The sequence below is a fragment of the Rhea americana genome, unplaced genomic scaffold, assembly GCF_003343005.1.
Source record: "Rhea americana isolate MKP2758 unplaced genomic scaffold, rheAme1 scaffold_9, whole genome shotgun sequence".
NCBI classification, from domain to species: domain Eukaryota; kingdom Metazoa; phylum Chordata; class Aves; order Rheiformes; family Rheidae; genus Rhea; species Rhea americana.
In genome coordinates, this window is record NW_028187088.1 from 230713 (window position 1) to 246204 (window position 15492).

Consider the following 15492-nt stretch of genomic DNA (forward strand, 5'->3'; position numbering starts at 1 on the left):
CAGCTAGTCACAATCAACTGAAAATTGCTAACAGATGTGTCCTACTATCTTTTACCTCATGACAGCTAATCATGAATAACAGCTTTTAATAGAAAGTTAGAAGACACTAAAAAAGTGAAATAAAGTCACGGGTTGAAATGAAAGATGCTCTACATTATTTTGCTTTTCATTACTTGGTAAGGCTACACACAGGAGAATTTGTCCTCTCTAAAGTGGCTGTGCTGCAGAGTGATGATAGGATGAGACAAAGAGAAGTTGAGCTAATCTGTCCAGGTGTGGAAAGCCTTCCACTAAGTTCTCCACATTAAGTTATGAAAGCAGCTGCTATAATTTTTCCCTCCACTCAGTAAAAAGTCTGACATTAAGCCTGTGATGAGAATTTGACACTGGAAATACTTTACCATATACAACTTTATTCTCAAAAAAATATTTTCTAAAGTCTTCCTGTTGCTGTTGCCAGTATCCTATGTATGATATTTTACTAGCTATGTAATACTCACCAAATCACAGGCTAGCAGCTATCTTGCACTCTGACAACCCTTGCATCTCTTCTTTTCTTTAAGAAGTTGCTACAGAAGTGAAGCTCTTCATCTGTGAAAGTGTTTTAATCTGCTTCTCAAAGCATTATGATACTCTGGTGTCAATCCCACATAAGCAGGATTGTCTTCACAGTAAGAAGGAACAGAATGATGCAAATGAAGCAGTTAATACTTCAGTGTCACAGTATGTATTATGAGGCTATATTTTTGGAATACTTGTTTGCTTAGACAYATTTTGGTAGTACCATCTTGAATACTAGAATGTCCTATGGATTTATGGAAGGACAGAGCTGGAGAAGATTGYTTTTCTCTGAGTCTTCAGAGAATCAAAAATTATGTTCTCTGAGTTCTGCTTAAAAATTAAGGGRGTGGGGAGGATAAGATGCTCTTCCTACTCATTACTTATCCATTTAAAAAGTTCACAATACTGAAGGACAGGCAAATGTTACATAAGGAATATGGACATTGATCTGAGCATTCACAACTGCCCGAGCTTTTCAGGCAATTGGTTTAGTAATGAGAATAAATTTCATTCTCATCCACATATCTGTTTCTTTCTTAAAACTAGTCATATCTGTTGCTATCAGTTTAGGCAGAGGTAACAACTTCACACATGACAACTAACCTCCATGCCCTCCAATAGTCTCTCTTTTCTCCCCAAAGCATGGTGGTCTTTCAGAGCAGGAATGTTTCAGGATATTTTGTCAATCTTACCCAGAGCAGGAGCAAGTATGATAAATGAAATGCTGCTATTCTCAGGAACTTGCTCATGCTACCCCTTAGTCCTAGAATCGCTGAATCTTACCCTCAGTGCATGTACTATGAAACAGACTTGCAGGCTCCTGGATTACATGGGATATATGCATGTGACACATTTTGTCCTGCAGACATTTACACTGAGCGTTTCTAGGCTTGTCAGACTCTGTAAATCAAATCTATAAGGCAGGTAGTGGTTATTTTATGGCTAATATCCAGTCAAGAAATTCAAGTAAAGCAATTGGGATTTTTTTTAAGTTATTCCTTCTGTACAAATATTTGTACAACTTATGCCAAAAAAGCATTTGTGAAATAGTCATGCTTTTACTCTTTTAATCAGCCAAAAACTAAGTATTAAAGGCCCAATTTGACTTAATCTATGAACAAGAGACTCATCAGATTCCTGATGATTCCTTCAACTTTGTAAACTAATTTTGATAATAGAAAAACTGTTTTGTGTTCTAAACACTATTAAAACCAGAGACCAAGAGCAAGTATGAAAGAACTAAATCCAGAAAAAAAAAAAAAAGAAGTAAACAATATGTAAGCTTTTCACAGCAGGTTTCTGAAACTACACAACCCTTGTTTCTGGGCAGGTGGTTTACAGAAGCTTAAAGTTAGTACAAAATAGGCATGGCAAATTTTTGGCAGCTGGCCCAGAGATAAACCCCCATTCAATTTTCTCTAGCCTTCACTAGAAGTGAAAAGTACTACATCATAAAGAAGAGTCTGAGAATGRACTGTATTAGTCAATACTTGGATTTAAGATAAAACTAAAACAGAAAAAATGAGGCAATATTAGTGAAATCCCAATATAGATGATTACTACATTAATTGTTCCTAAGCTTTTAAAAAGTGTATGTGTGTCTGCATTTCCATGTTGTCTACATGACAAACATTAAYGGAGAATTCTGTATCTAGAGTAAGTTACATAACTAAAATGCAGGAAATAGTCATTAGGACAACAAAATACACCTGAAAGTTGCTTTATTTGTTCATCAGGTCTGTGCGTTACAGCAAGCATAGGTTTAGCTACTGTGGACAAAAGCTCGCTTCAGTCTGGAAGAGCATTAAATGTTAACCATAGAGATGGATAGTGAGTAGAAAGCCCACATTTGCACACAATATGCAGTTTTTTCTATTGCTAGAATCTAACATTCATGAGTTACAGATCTTTGAGATCTTTCTGGATGCTCCACAGTGTATCTGCACTCTTCTTCAGCTGAGCCACTTCATCATCCTTCAGCTTTTGGTTGATAACACTTGTCAATCCAGAGGCACTTAGGACACAAGGAAGGCTCAGGAAGACTTCGTTCTCAATGCCGTACATGCCCTGCCACAAACAAAGGAGCAGTTCATCACTCAGACAGGAACCCAGCACCACAAATCCACGCTTAGTTTACACAGCAATAAGCCTACTGACAGCAGAGCTGAAGACCTGGATCATGTTCCAGCCTGCAGGCAAATTCTACTTGCAGTCATAATGTACTTAAAAAAAAAAAAAAAGAAAAGAAAAAGTAAACTAGTTTTGAAAATGAAGTGATTGGCAATCCTGAGATAGTTGATTTTAGGAATTTCCCCCTTCCCTTCACAAATACACACAAAAGAAAAAAAACACCTTCACAACACTTATATAGCAATTACTTGACAAACACCTCACAGACATAGGATTTTGGCATATAGTAGTGGCAGGTCTTTTTTCCTGAGTATAGAGGGAGCTCTAAGTTAAGTTTAGCATGTCCTTGCTTCATCAGAGGAAAAATAGCTGGCATACAACCAGTCCATAGCTGGTCATGCTGGCAGACCAGATGCAGCTAGTTACATAAGCTAGAGGAGGATACAGCCTCCTGYGTGGCAATTTTGCTGCAAAGTGTTTCATGGAGTCACAGGTGGGCCTGCAAGGAGCTACTTATTTTTGCACTGTATGTTCCTTCAAATGAAACTGCCTGCCACACCTGGCAAATGTGACCCAAAATTAAATATGACATTGGCCAAAGTACAGAGAATTTAGCTACAATTCGTGAGAGAAGGGTAAGCTAAGAGGGCTGATGGAAAAAAACTGCAGCAGTAAGCTCCCTGTAAAGTGCTTTCAAATTCAGAACAGTATTTTACAAAGTTTCCTTTGTTCAAGGCACCTTGCAAACTGGGACTCTGCACCTGTTTAGCTCTTCCACAACAACAAAATAGACTAAAGCACCTAGTTAGCTACCATTTCTTACCTTCACCATTGTGGACACTGGATGAACCCGACAGAGGTTCTTCAGCATGGTCTCACAGAGGTCAGCAACACTAAGGCCAATGGCCCAGTTTGTGTACCCCTTAAGTCTTATCACCTCATAGGCACTAAAAGAAACAATGAAATACATTAGCTAAAGTGGCTTCAAGACACTTCCTGGATGATAAGTCTTAAATAAATGTTTTACATTTTAAGAAGAACTGAAATTCTTGTGATACACATGGTAAGTTCTGGATTTAAAAGGCCAAAGAAGAAACTTACATATTTCAGTATTAAGCAATAAAAACAAAGCCTACATCATCCCATATGTCTAAGAAACCCTACTGTACTCATGCTAGGTATTTTTCAACTAATATTCTCTAAGAGCAGATCTTACGATGTTAAGCAGAAAAGAAAGAGAAATACAACTGAACAAGTTTTCTATTCAAGTCAACAGACTTATTTAGATAATACATTCTGAATATATTTGGAATAGGTGAAAATTTAGCATCAAAGCCACGCACTGCCTACATATATATCCTCTGGGAAAAAAGTTTTTCCACACTCAGTATCTCTAGACACTTTATATCAGTATAGACCTTGTTTCAGAAGTGAAACACATGATACAGATAAATGAAGAGTAACCTTTATACAGACTCAGTCATAAATAAAATCTTCCAATATAATTACAACCATACAAGAACAAGCTCCTCATGAGAAGTGCATGTCAGCTCTGCAAGCACTGCAGTACTGATGTGGGTATGTTATGCAATAGTTAAATTTGCTGCAGGATGATAAAACTTATGAATGGAAATTCTGCATTTCTGCCTTTAAATCAGTACTTTCCCTTACTAGTGTAACCCTCTTAATAAAACGACACAGGATGGAGCAAGCAGACCAGGTATCTTCACTATCATGTACGGCCACCATTACTCAGCTCACTGTACCTTTCAACCACCTGCTTGTGGACTTCCTTCCAGTTCTCACTGTCCATGTCAGTTCCCATGGCAGGATTCAGCTCCTGGAGGGAAACTCCTGCCACATTAACTCCGCTCCAAACAGCCACTGTAATACACATTAGGGAGGTTATAAGTTTCAGCATAAGTTTGCAGCTCCTTTCCTTCCACTCTGCCAGTCTAGAGACAAACTTGAAACAAACTAGTGGCAGGCAGAACTACAATAATGTTTCAGAGAGGCAGATTTTAAGTTTTTGTTTCACTGCTGAATCCTGAGAATTCTGGCTGTCAAATATGAGAAGATGTAATCAAAATGTCAGTAACAACAAATCTCTCAGCACTTGAGTGAACGAACTTCCAGTTCTTTACAGCTATATTTGAAATCCGAAGCCTCAAATTGTAGGAAACAGGTATGTCTCTTAACTGTTCATCAGCCTCTTAAAATAACTAAAAAAAAAAAAATATTACTTCAGAACTGTAATTAGAATAAGTACGTATTTGCTACCCAACTAACTAGTACTAGGATTAGTCTCCAAGAATCCTCTTCTTATTCCCCTGAATACCAAGCTAGTAATATGCAAACTTACAATTCTAAGACAGGAATTTATATACCTCCCTTTACGCTGAAAAGCTCAAAAGGCTCATTCTCTGTTCCAGTGAAGACTGAGAAAGTTTCCTAGTTATTTCAAAGAAAAAGCAGCTATAACACCAAAGCAGAATGAGGTCTGCATATGATCAACCAAGCTTTGCTTTCATTACAGTGTACGGCTGGTTTCAGTCAATCCCAAAGGTGATCAGATGCTGTGCTTTGATCAGATTCAAAGGGACACTGAAGAGGTTACCTTAAAAATGCACAGCACTTAAGAAATACAAACCAGCACCAAACATACACAGCTGTTCTGTTGCATCATTTCAGGGCTTGAAATGAACATCTGAACAAATAAGATTCTTTCACAGGGATTTAAAGTTATTTTCTCTAAGTAACATGGAGAAGCAGTCACAAAAGAAGGTAAAGGATAACAGTAAATTAAATCAGAGTTGCAAGCATTTTCCACTGTTCGCAACAGAAACTCTGCAACTGATCTAACATGAGCTAATAGTGCTTTCTGAGGAGACCCTTACGGCAGACTTTGTTATGATACTCCAAAAACTGAAGCTAGAAGGAAAAAGTAAAGAGGGTTATGATACAGATTTTGCTGAAGAAACTGACAATTTCAAATCAGGGATTAACTCTACAGCCACAGTCACTCATTGAAAAATATGTAGCCGTATTTCCTGGGCTTATCTTAACTCTGTTCTTCATAAAAATACAGCTAAGCACCAGTAACTCAAGTTCAGCTGCATCTGTTCTTTCACAGTTTTGCAACACATCTTAGGTCTCAGTCTCTTCTGTGGTATCGCTTACTCCCAGTGAGAATGGAAGTGCTCCTTACCACTAGAATCACCGTGTTCTCCCAAGATCCAGCCATGGCAGCTGCTTGGGTGGATACCAAGTTTCTCAGCCATCAGATAGCGAAATCTAGCTGAATCTAGATTGCAGCCGCTTCCAATCACACGATGTTTCGGCAGGCCACTTAGCTTCCATGTGACATAGGTTAATATATCCACTGGAAAGAAGAACATGCATAGTAAGCAAAACAGTTTGCACACACCAAAGAGAATCCTTAAACTACCTCACTGCAGTTGGTAGAGGAAGCAGAGAGACTCAGAATACAGCTGAGATTATTGSTCACCGTATTTTGGGCCTGTCTGGAGGAATAAAAAAAGCATACACTGCTTGGATAATTTACAGTTTGTCCAGCTACTGTTCAAAAATTAAGGACAGTCACTAGAGRATAGTATCCTACCAGTTAAATCCAGAAGAGTTTTTTTGTCACAGCTGAACTCATAGGGCATCCAGAATTGGGACTGAACTCTGTTCATCTGGCTAAAACCTTTGAGCAATTTTCTGAAATAACCTGGCCTTCCACTTAATCATCTTTCTAGTAAGAGGTAAAGCAATTTATTTACAGTGAAACACGTTTGCTTTCTATCTCATAACTACTTCAGGTTAATTTCTTAAATAGGTTTGTACTTTAAGCAGTCTTTTCACTGATTACCACTATAGCATGAAAAGCCAGATAAGGTCTATGTTTTGGATGCATGTAGCTCTAAAAACATATGTATTTTTTTGAGGGGAAAAAAAAGTCTAGTTTGGGGGGAGTGGGGATAGTGAAAGAAATGAGTAGAGAAAACTGCAAATCCGTAGCTCACAAAGCAATGCAATAGCAACCTACAAGCCACAGTAATAACAAGTTCTGACTCCAGAGCTTTAAAAGGTAAACTAGTTCTCTGAGGGGAATAATCTTATGTATATTTATACGTATAGATCTGTAATACATCATTTACTCAGCTCAGGTACCAGAAGTACGCAATTTCAGCAGAGTTCATACCTCACTGTTATGATTGACACACTCATAACTTGGCAACATATGCCAAGTGAACAGAAAGCATTATAAAAACATTTCTGAAAAAGCAATTTACAGTAAATTCTCGTACAGCTGCTGTACTGGAGATGTGTTGTCTCAATTCAGCCTTGCAAGAACAAGAACCAATTATAACTTTGACTCCATTCAGTATTTTAGATAAATGTTTAAATTTACTGTAAGTTGTTATCTTTGTACAGTAGCCACTTGCTCAGACACCAACTTTCAGCGTTACTTGTACACTCGTTACCTACTCAACAGCCACCAGCAGGGTTGCTAGTTTTACACATGCTGTTTTATCTCTGTAAAGTTATCATTAAAAGTATCAGTGTCACTTAATTTCCAGGGCTCTGTATGAATAGCTTTAGTCTGATAGTATTGAATCAGAAAAGACAGCCCTATAGAGACTTGTTACAAAGTATACAAACATACACTTGTTACAAGGAATGACATTTATGACCAACTTTAGACATCCAAATGTCCAAGCTCTCTGTGCAATTGGATGCTTGCAAATTAACAAAAAATATATATATAACCTGATTAAATCTTTCATAACCTAATGAACTATGTAGTACAATTTATCTTTTCCTCAGYTTCAGCACTCATCTCTTTTCCTGAAAACACAGCTAAGAGTATTTTAGTTTTTGTTTTTTATTTCAGTGTTACTGTAATTTTCCAACAAGTATGGTGCATATCCTAAGGATTAGTTCTTCATTCTGAAGAATAGGCATGTCTTTATATCCAGACACAAGAGAAAGTTATTATTTATGCACAACTTACAAGCAAATTGAGCACCTTTTGTGCTTATAAGCCTTAGGACTAGAGATATAAAACTATCTACTACTTTTAAGCCAAAGTGTGTAGAGAACTGAAATATTTGCCAGGAGACAAAATTTTAAAATGGAAACCATGAGAAGTCCTAAATAAAGAAAGCACCAGCAAGTGTAAATTGTTTATTTTTGGTTTCCTGTTAGCAGCTACATGGCAGATGTTCAAACAGAAAAAARCCTTCATTTTCAACATTCAATCAATATTTGGTAAAGTTAATATAATAAAACACTAGTTCTCTGAAAAGTAAGAGTCTGTAGATGTTATAATAGAAAACTGYCTTACCTGGGTTGGAAACCACGAGGATGGTACAATTGGGACTGTATTTAATGATTTGAGGAATAATGAATTTGAAGACATTCACATTCCTCTGGACCAAGTTGAGACGACTCTCCCCCTCTTGCTGGCGAACTCCTGCAGTTACTACCACAATCTTGGAGTTGGCTGTGACAGCGTAGTCTACAACCAGGCATGGGAAACAAAATACAGAATGTGTTGGATAGAGTTATCACTCATGTCAACAGCATCACTTTCATACAGGTATTCTGGATAGCTCCTCCACTATGCAAATGTTCAAACCCAAACATGAGACATATCATCTCTTACATTGTCCAGATGTATCAAAAAGCGGGAGTTGAGAGTGTTGGGTCTTGATTCAGCCCCTCTGAATCTTATTCGCACAACCTGACACTATAAACAGTACTCYCTCTACATTATAGAAGTACTAGAGTCTCATTAAAATCAATTTTACTTCATTATTACTCCAAAGGGTAAAGTGACCACTATATGTAAATGAAAGCCCAGATTAAGCACCATTCCCATTAACATTGTTGGTTCCTTACCCAAGGTCATAACTTTAACCTTCTGATGACATATCCTGAGTTCATTACCATTACCTGAGACTGCTCCACTGTCAAGCAAATTCACAAAATCCTAGTATCAAACAAAAAGAGAGAACTCGAGGTTCACCTTTGTCTGCCACAATCTTGTGAGTCTGAAGGAACAAGCTCCCATGCTGTAGGTCCATCATTTCTCCTTTCAGTTTGTCTTCCAAAACATCAACCAGAGCAAGCTCATCACAGAGACCCTGAGAAAAGGAACATGAAATTTAAGGGAGACAGTGAGGTATGCTACTATTATCAGTTAACTTGCATTTCAAGGTTACCTTTGTTGAGCTGAACTATATTAGCACATTCTTAAATAACACATCTGAAAGCACCTCTTCTTCATCAAAGACAAACCACTAGCACAGAACAATCTCAGTGTTACCAAGAAGGATGTTAGAAAAGGAAATCAGAAGGTATTTTAGCACAGGTTCGTAAACCTTTTGTTAAGCTTTCTAAAAAAATAATGTATTATTTGTAGAGAGTTTCAGTGCAGACTTCTTTTCTCTCTTATATACAGAGATTTTGAGTGCAGATATCTTTTCTCTCTAGAACTACCCCTTTGCCACTTATGCACTCCATAATTTAGCTATTTTGTTGAGAGTAGAAATAAGGGAGAGGGAAAGAAAAAAAGAAAAAAAAGAAAAGCTTTCCTCTTCCACAGTTTTAACAAACCCTCTGAATCCATCCAAGAGAAAGATTAGTATGCCTGTTTTGAAAATATTTAGGTATCTAACAAGACACATCACATAGCTATCAAATAAGTATTCTCTTGTAACATTCCTTCAACTAATTCAGTTAATTTCACAAAAATAGAATGGCAACAGACTGGTTTTCCTTGATACTGAAAAACTGTATCAAGAGAAAACAGAATCTTTACCTAATTTTTCCTTTACTAGAGTTATTATAATATAATTACTTCACAAAACAGAAGTAGCCATGTATGCTTGTTGTCCTGCTAGGTTAATTTGGGAGATAATGTCATACAGTCTCAGAATGTCATACAAGACATGTAAATTGTGGGGAGTGGAGGGGGGGTTAGACTTTCTGCTATAATGCAGACTTTACCACCTTTTCTCAAAAGTTTGAATTCTAATATACTTTTAAAGGTTTACCGTGCCGTAAATTATACAGCAGTTCAAATTAGTACTTCTTTCTACTGTTTTCCTAGGTACCTACATCCTGTTTGATAGTCACCTAAGTCATTTTTATGCTGTTGAAAATATGACCTTGAGCAAACTTCTCTCCTTTGTTTACTATTTTATATAAAAAGTAACACTACATCACAGGGAAACATTAATTATTAGTATTGACTAGACTACTTTAAAATGCAACAACATACACTATTTTTCCTCTAGGAAAGTGTATTTAACAGCAGGCATAATGATGCTCTCAGTTTCTTTTCACAACTGATTTCAGCAACTCCTGGAGGAAAACTGTACCTGTACTCAGCATCTGCTTTGTTCTTGAAATAGGTTGCAGGGTGAAGTTATAACTACAGTCATGTAAATGTTATCAAAAATATCTTTAACTCAAGCTACTGGTGTTTAACTAAAAAGTTAATGTAATCAGAAACTGAAAAAAAAAAATTCCTGTCCACATGTGATTATGTATTTATACGCATACACACACGCGCGCACACACACAGTTGAATGATATAAGGCTTTCAGTCTAGACCTTGCAACCGATATTCACCAAAGCAGACTCTGCAGGTGCAGAAGCCAGCTCCCACGGAGACAGAATAATAATAATCGGGACTAATTCCAATGACTAAGTTTGTGGATTTGCATCAGTGTTGCCTAGAGGGGAATTTGGCTTGTTATTAACACACATGGGAATAAGAAGGCTACACAATCACCCTCAAAGACAGCTTAAAATATTCTCATTAAAAAATAGCTGATTTTTGAGGCTGTAGTGAAAATCTTTCAATAGGGTGGTAAAATGGTACAGCAACACTATAGAGCAATTACATATAGTAACAGAGAGGGAGCTAAAAATAACCAACATGAAAATTTTAGTGTTATCCARGTGTATATACTAAATCAAATACTATACCAGTAATCTGAACTTAGTATCCCACTGTTTTTAGCTATATAAAATTAATCAAAACCCATCTAAAACTCACTGCATCTACATATTAAAGGGTAGGAAATTAAGTGCAAAATTTTATTCTGTGGTGTAACAAAAAGCAGAAGACATTTTGGAGAGCCAACCATCTTGCAGAAGTCAAAGCAACATCTACTTTGGTGATACAAATCAAAGAATTTTTTTATTACAAACATTTTTTTATACTGCAACTTATATTTGTGTACGTGTGCAAGACAGAGAAAACAGAAACCTGGGGAAACAGACAGGAACTCCACTGTGCCATAGCCTGAGCTTAAAAAGTTCAAGACCAGATTTTACTATGGGTTTGGTGCACACTGCTCCTATTATCTGCAAACCTGTGTGCCTGGACTTCTGAAGACATAATTTGATCCTGCTTAGAGCAGCATACACTCCAGCCCCACGTGTGTTTAATAATGAAGTTCACTGTAACTTCACCTGGCTCCYGCACTGCCAACTTTACATGTCAGAATACTTCTTTGAAAATTAATAAGTTCAGACCATGAAAGGCAAACAATTGTTTAAATACATATATRTGTGTTTTTAAAGAACAATAATGAACTAATAATTCCTCCTGACATTTTCTGGTTTTTCCATTACATAGTTTTAAAAATAGAAAAACTATTTATGTTACTCTCACATCAGTACTTAGTTTAACTGATGCCTTTATTTACTGTCCGTCAGTTTTTCATGCTGAGAAGGCTCAYGATAAACTTCTAGAAATTTTGTGAGGATTAAAATACCTTATACTATTCAAAACACGTATACTCAAGGTAACAGACAGAGGAAAGATTTGTCTTCAAATAAAAAACAAGTGGTTTAGTAGAACATGCAACATTTTTAATCTCAATCTTGTATGCTGTTGGATGCAGGATCTGCTCTGCAAGGGGCTGGTGCATATTTGTTCATAACTTCTTTTAAAAAAAGTCTGTGGTTCCCTTTTGACTTTTCAAAACAGCATGAGAGAGGAATCAGTTATTGATAACTCACTCACAACAAAGGGAAAACACAAAGATCCCTACTGCATGTTTAGTGTTTGGTTTCTTCAAAGACTGCCCAAGACTGCAAAATGAGACTTGCCTAAAAAACAGTAACAGAAATTCAAGATAACCTTTAAATCTAGATTTTTAGTCTTTGAAAACTGTAGATGATATCTCCGGACACAATGAAATTATATAACCAGGCCATAAGGTGGTGGGGGCTGGGAGAAGGTGGAGGGAAAGCAGCTCACAGACAACAGTGGCAAGATCGTCAGTAACTTCCAAAGCCCAGTTATTAAAGTCCATTTGAATCAAGAGCATAATAAAGCAAATAGGCATAGTTTTGTTTCCTGTCCCTTATTTCACTTTGATTCCTAGTCTATTTGAATTTTTGTCCAATGTGGTAGCTCTAGCATCAAGCAAACTCTGGCCTTATTGTGGGAGGAAAATAGTAAGTAGTAAATAATAATAATAGGAAAAAAAGTTTGGCTATGGTTGCAGAGCCTTTGTTCACTACATTTTCCCAACTGCCTGCAAAATACAATGACAAAATGCAATGACAAATATGTTGCTAAACATAGACAGAAAGGTGAGAGAGCAAGAAGACACCGAACGGGGAGGCCAACCTTGCACGAAACAGTAATTCTCTGGTTGCTCACGACAAAAGCAACCAACKAATCTGTATATGCCCATGCTAAGCTACCGTATTTCCCACCAYTTGGTAAGAGAAACAGGCGATGCACAGCATTACGGCCGCGGCGACTTGCGCGCCGCATTGTCCTTCAACTGTACCTTTCCCAGGATGCTGATAGCACAGGCCATCCCGACCTGTCCAACCCCCACAACAGTTATCTTGTTGTTAGGGGCTGCGCTTTCAGCAGCGACGGGGGTAATCAGCTTCTCCTTCAAGGTAGCCATTGTGTTCTGCAAGGAAAGGAGGAGAGAGTGGGGGGGAGGGAAAGAAAAAAAAATCAATGCAACYGAGAAAAACACGGCAGAATGAAACRAAACGCACGCTCTGAATGTGAGAAGTCATCTGCCAGGGCCGGAAGCGAGCAGCTGGAAACGTGCATCTCTCCCAGGCCGGTTTCCGTGGGGCGGCGCGCGGGCACGCTGCCAATGTTCGCAGGCCTTGGTGGCCCTCGTGAGGCCCACGCCACAGGGCTCCGCTCCGGGTCCCTTCCCTCCCTGCATCACGGCTGCCGGGCAAGCGCTGAAGGGCAGGCGGGAGCGCGTCGGGGGCTATTTTGGCAGCACGTAACGGAATATCCTKCTGCTGCCAAAGTTTCCAGAGCCTCCCAACGGCAGGCACGGACACCGCCCACGTTGACCCCCATGGCATTCATTCATTTAAAAGCTGTATCGGGGCTCTGGGCTATAGCAATAGTCGCAAAAATACGAATATTGTAACCAACCTGGGAGCAGTAAACCCGCCTGGCAATTCCTCGGCCTGGCAGTTATTTCCACTTGGCGCCAGAGGCTCCTTTGTTCCCCCCCCGGCCCGAGGACTTCGGCGCGGCATCCCCGACCTCCCCCTTCGCAGCCACGCCGCGGGGAGCGCCGCGCCGGGGAGCCGCGCGGCCGCGCTTGGGGCGGCCTCTGCGCCCGCCCCGGAGCCGCGGCGCGCAGGGCCCCCCCGGCAACGCGCCCGGTATCTGGACCGGCACCTCGGGGTGAGGGAGGAGGAGGAGGAGGGAGGGGGGGGAGGAAGGGGAGCATCCTGCGGGCTGGACCCCAGCGCGATTTGCGATGCGATGCCTCGGGATCCGCAAAACGAGCTGGCGCTTCAGCGCCTGCCTGGAGCATCTCGGGGGCGGACAGGGATGCTCGGCCCGATCCTGAACCCCGATCCCGAACCCCGATCCCGAACCCCGATCCCGATCCGGCCCGCCGYCCCCCACGACCCTCCCTACCCACGGGCGCGGAGCGGCGCGGAGCCGGGCGAAGGAGGAGGAGGAGGAGGAGGAGGAGGAGGCGGCGGCGGCGGCGAGGAGCGCAGCGCTGCAGCGGTGCGCGGTCGGCGCAGTGACGGCCCCGCAGCGGAAGGGGCGGGTCGGGCCGCGCCGAGCCGGGCCGCGCCGGGCCGGGCCGCCCCCTCCGGGGGCTGCGCCTTCGCCGTCCCCAGCAAGGACGACGGCCCGAGGGCGCGGCGGGCCTCTACCCGCGCCGGCCTCCCTCGCTCCCTGCCTCCCCCCGCATTTTTTTCAGGGGCTGCTGCGGCGCCGATCTGGGGAGAGAGGGGGGCCAGGAGGAGTCGGGGGATGCGCGCTGGGATTTTCCATGCTCTTCCCAAGGCAAAGTTGCCCAGGTTGCGCTCTCTCTCTCTGTTTTTTAATGATTTTTTTTTGCCCTCTGTTTTTTGCCCTGCAGCTGACTTGAGTTAATTTTTTTTCGCAGCTGGACAAATCGTGACGGGACAACAGCGTGCCTAAAGTCACACACCAATGCTTCTGTCAGAGCAAGGAGCATAGCCTGGTGCAGTGCTTCAGTGCTCTTCCTCCTCCTCCTTTTGCTTGTGCACCAGGAGGCCCAACTCATAGTAATTTATCGCTGACTAGTATTTTGCCATATCCCAGTACAGCATCGCTTCAAAATTATAATATGTAGGGCCTACAGAACAAGCTTCTTGAGTGGGGAGGGAGTTTTGCACCCTGTTAGAGTAATAAGCACCGCAACCATTGTAAAGTAACAGTAAAAATCATGCAGTGGTATGACCTTTCTGTTGCTTCACATAGGAAAAGGCAAACTGAAAAGCTTCTAGTAACAGGTACACGATTTGCCACTGTGGCTGGAAAGGAGGAAGTGTTTTGTTGAAATTCCTGCGGGGACACTGCGTAGGAAATAGAGGAGACTAGGCTGCAAAGACTATTTCCTCCTAATGCGGTGCTATCACTTCTTTCTACCTGTCGAGGGAGAAAGCAGAGGTGAAACACGGAGCTGCATCTGCGTACATTTCCTGTCTCACTGGAAAAAAGGAGCTTTAGATTCCTCATCAGACATAACTACCTCTCTCCCACAGAGGGAACAATGGAAGATTTCAGAGTCCTTCTTTTAAGCCACTGGGTTAAAAGTGACCAGGCAGTAAGCCTTCTTGGCGAAGATTTCGGACACTTTTGTTGTTGTTGTTGCCAGCTTTAAGGTTTTTTTTTGTTTTATTTTTTTTTTTATTTTTTTTTATTTTATTTTTTTTTTTTTTTTGGCCAGGTATCTCTCTAGTTTAGCGATAACTGGATTAATTCCCTCTGGCTCACCAAGCAGCCAAACAAACGCTAGTGCCAGCCCAACACAGGCAGTGAGAACAAGTAACGAGCAGGGGGAAAACCTGCTTTTCCAGGCAGCAGTGCAGGCGCAAGCTGGCTTTAAACAACTAACCATGACCTTGCTTCACTGCATACCATAACTGTGACTTTACTTCTTTATGCTATTTGATACTGTGTGTATGCACTCTGGAGAGAAAGGAATGAATTCAGTGTCTTCAATACAGCATTTCAGGTAGCAACTGGCTTTAGGAAAATTAATTCAAGACTTTCAGTAACCGCAGCTGGAATGGGAGCCGGAAGTAAATAATAATTATAGGGTCAGATGTAAGAGTAAGAAAGTTTATCATGTATAATCAAACCTGAATCCTACACTCTAAGAAGACTAGGGAGAAGGGACAAGGAAGATGTACGAGGAAGGAGAGGACAGAGGAAGATCAGAGCAAGATTTGTTTCTGAATCAGACCCAAGTTTCTGTAGTTATCCTGCGAGTATTTCTTGTAAAG

The 15492-nt window shown here is 40.6% G+C and overlaps 1 protein-coding gene across 1 annotated transcript; it reads right to left on the reverse strand.

Moving 5' to 3' along the window:
* Positions 1 to 2265: 2265 nt before the first annotated feature.
* Positions 2266 to 13779, reverse strand: LDHB (lactate dehydrogenase B). Its single transcript, XM_085324177.1, has 8 exons — positions 13643 to 13779; positions 12522 to 12653; positions 8729 to 8846; positions 8045 to 8218; positions 5900 to 6073; positions 4458 to 4575; positions 3515 to 3638; positions 2266 to 2628 (listed from the first exon to the last, which is right to left on the reverse strand). The coding sequence occupies exons 2-8, from the start codon at positions 12645 to 12647 to the stop codon at positions 2461 to 2463; spliced, it is 1002 nt and encodes a 333-aa protein (XP_085180303.1). The 5' UTR covers positions 12648 to 12653; positions 13643 to 13779; the 3' UTR covers positions 2266 to 2460.
* Positions 13780 to 15492: the final 1713 nt, after the last annotated feature.

Bases quoted from the DNA above. Each gene is read 5' to 3' on its own strand.
- LDHB (XM_085324177.1), bottom strand. From the start codon at position 12,647: ATGGCTACCTTGAAGGAGAAGCTGATTACCCCCGTCGCTGCTGAAAGC. The intron at 3,639-4,457 runs GTACAGTGAGCT...TGTTTCTTTTAG, and splicing joins CACAAGCAGGTGGTTGAAAG to TGCCTATGAGGTGATAAGAC. The intron at 2,629-3,514 runs GTAAGAAATGGT...TGTTTGTGGCAG, and splicing joins CAGTGTCCACAATGGTGAAG to GGCATGTACGGCATTGAGAA.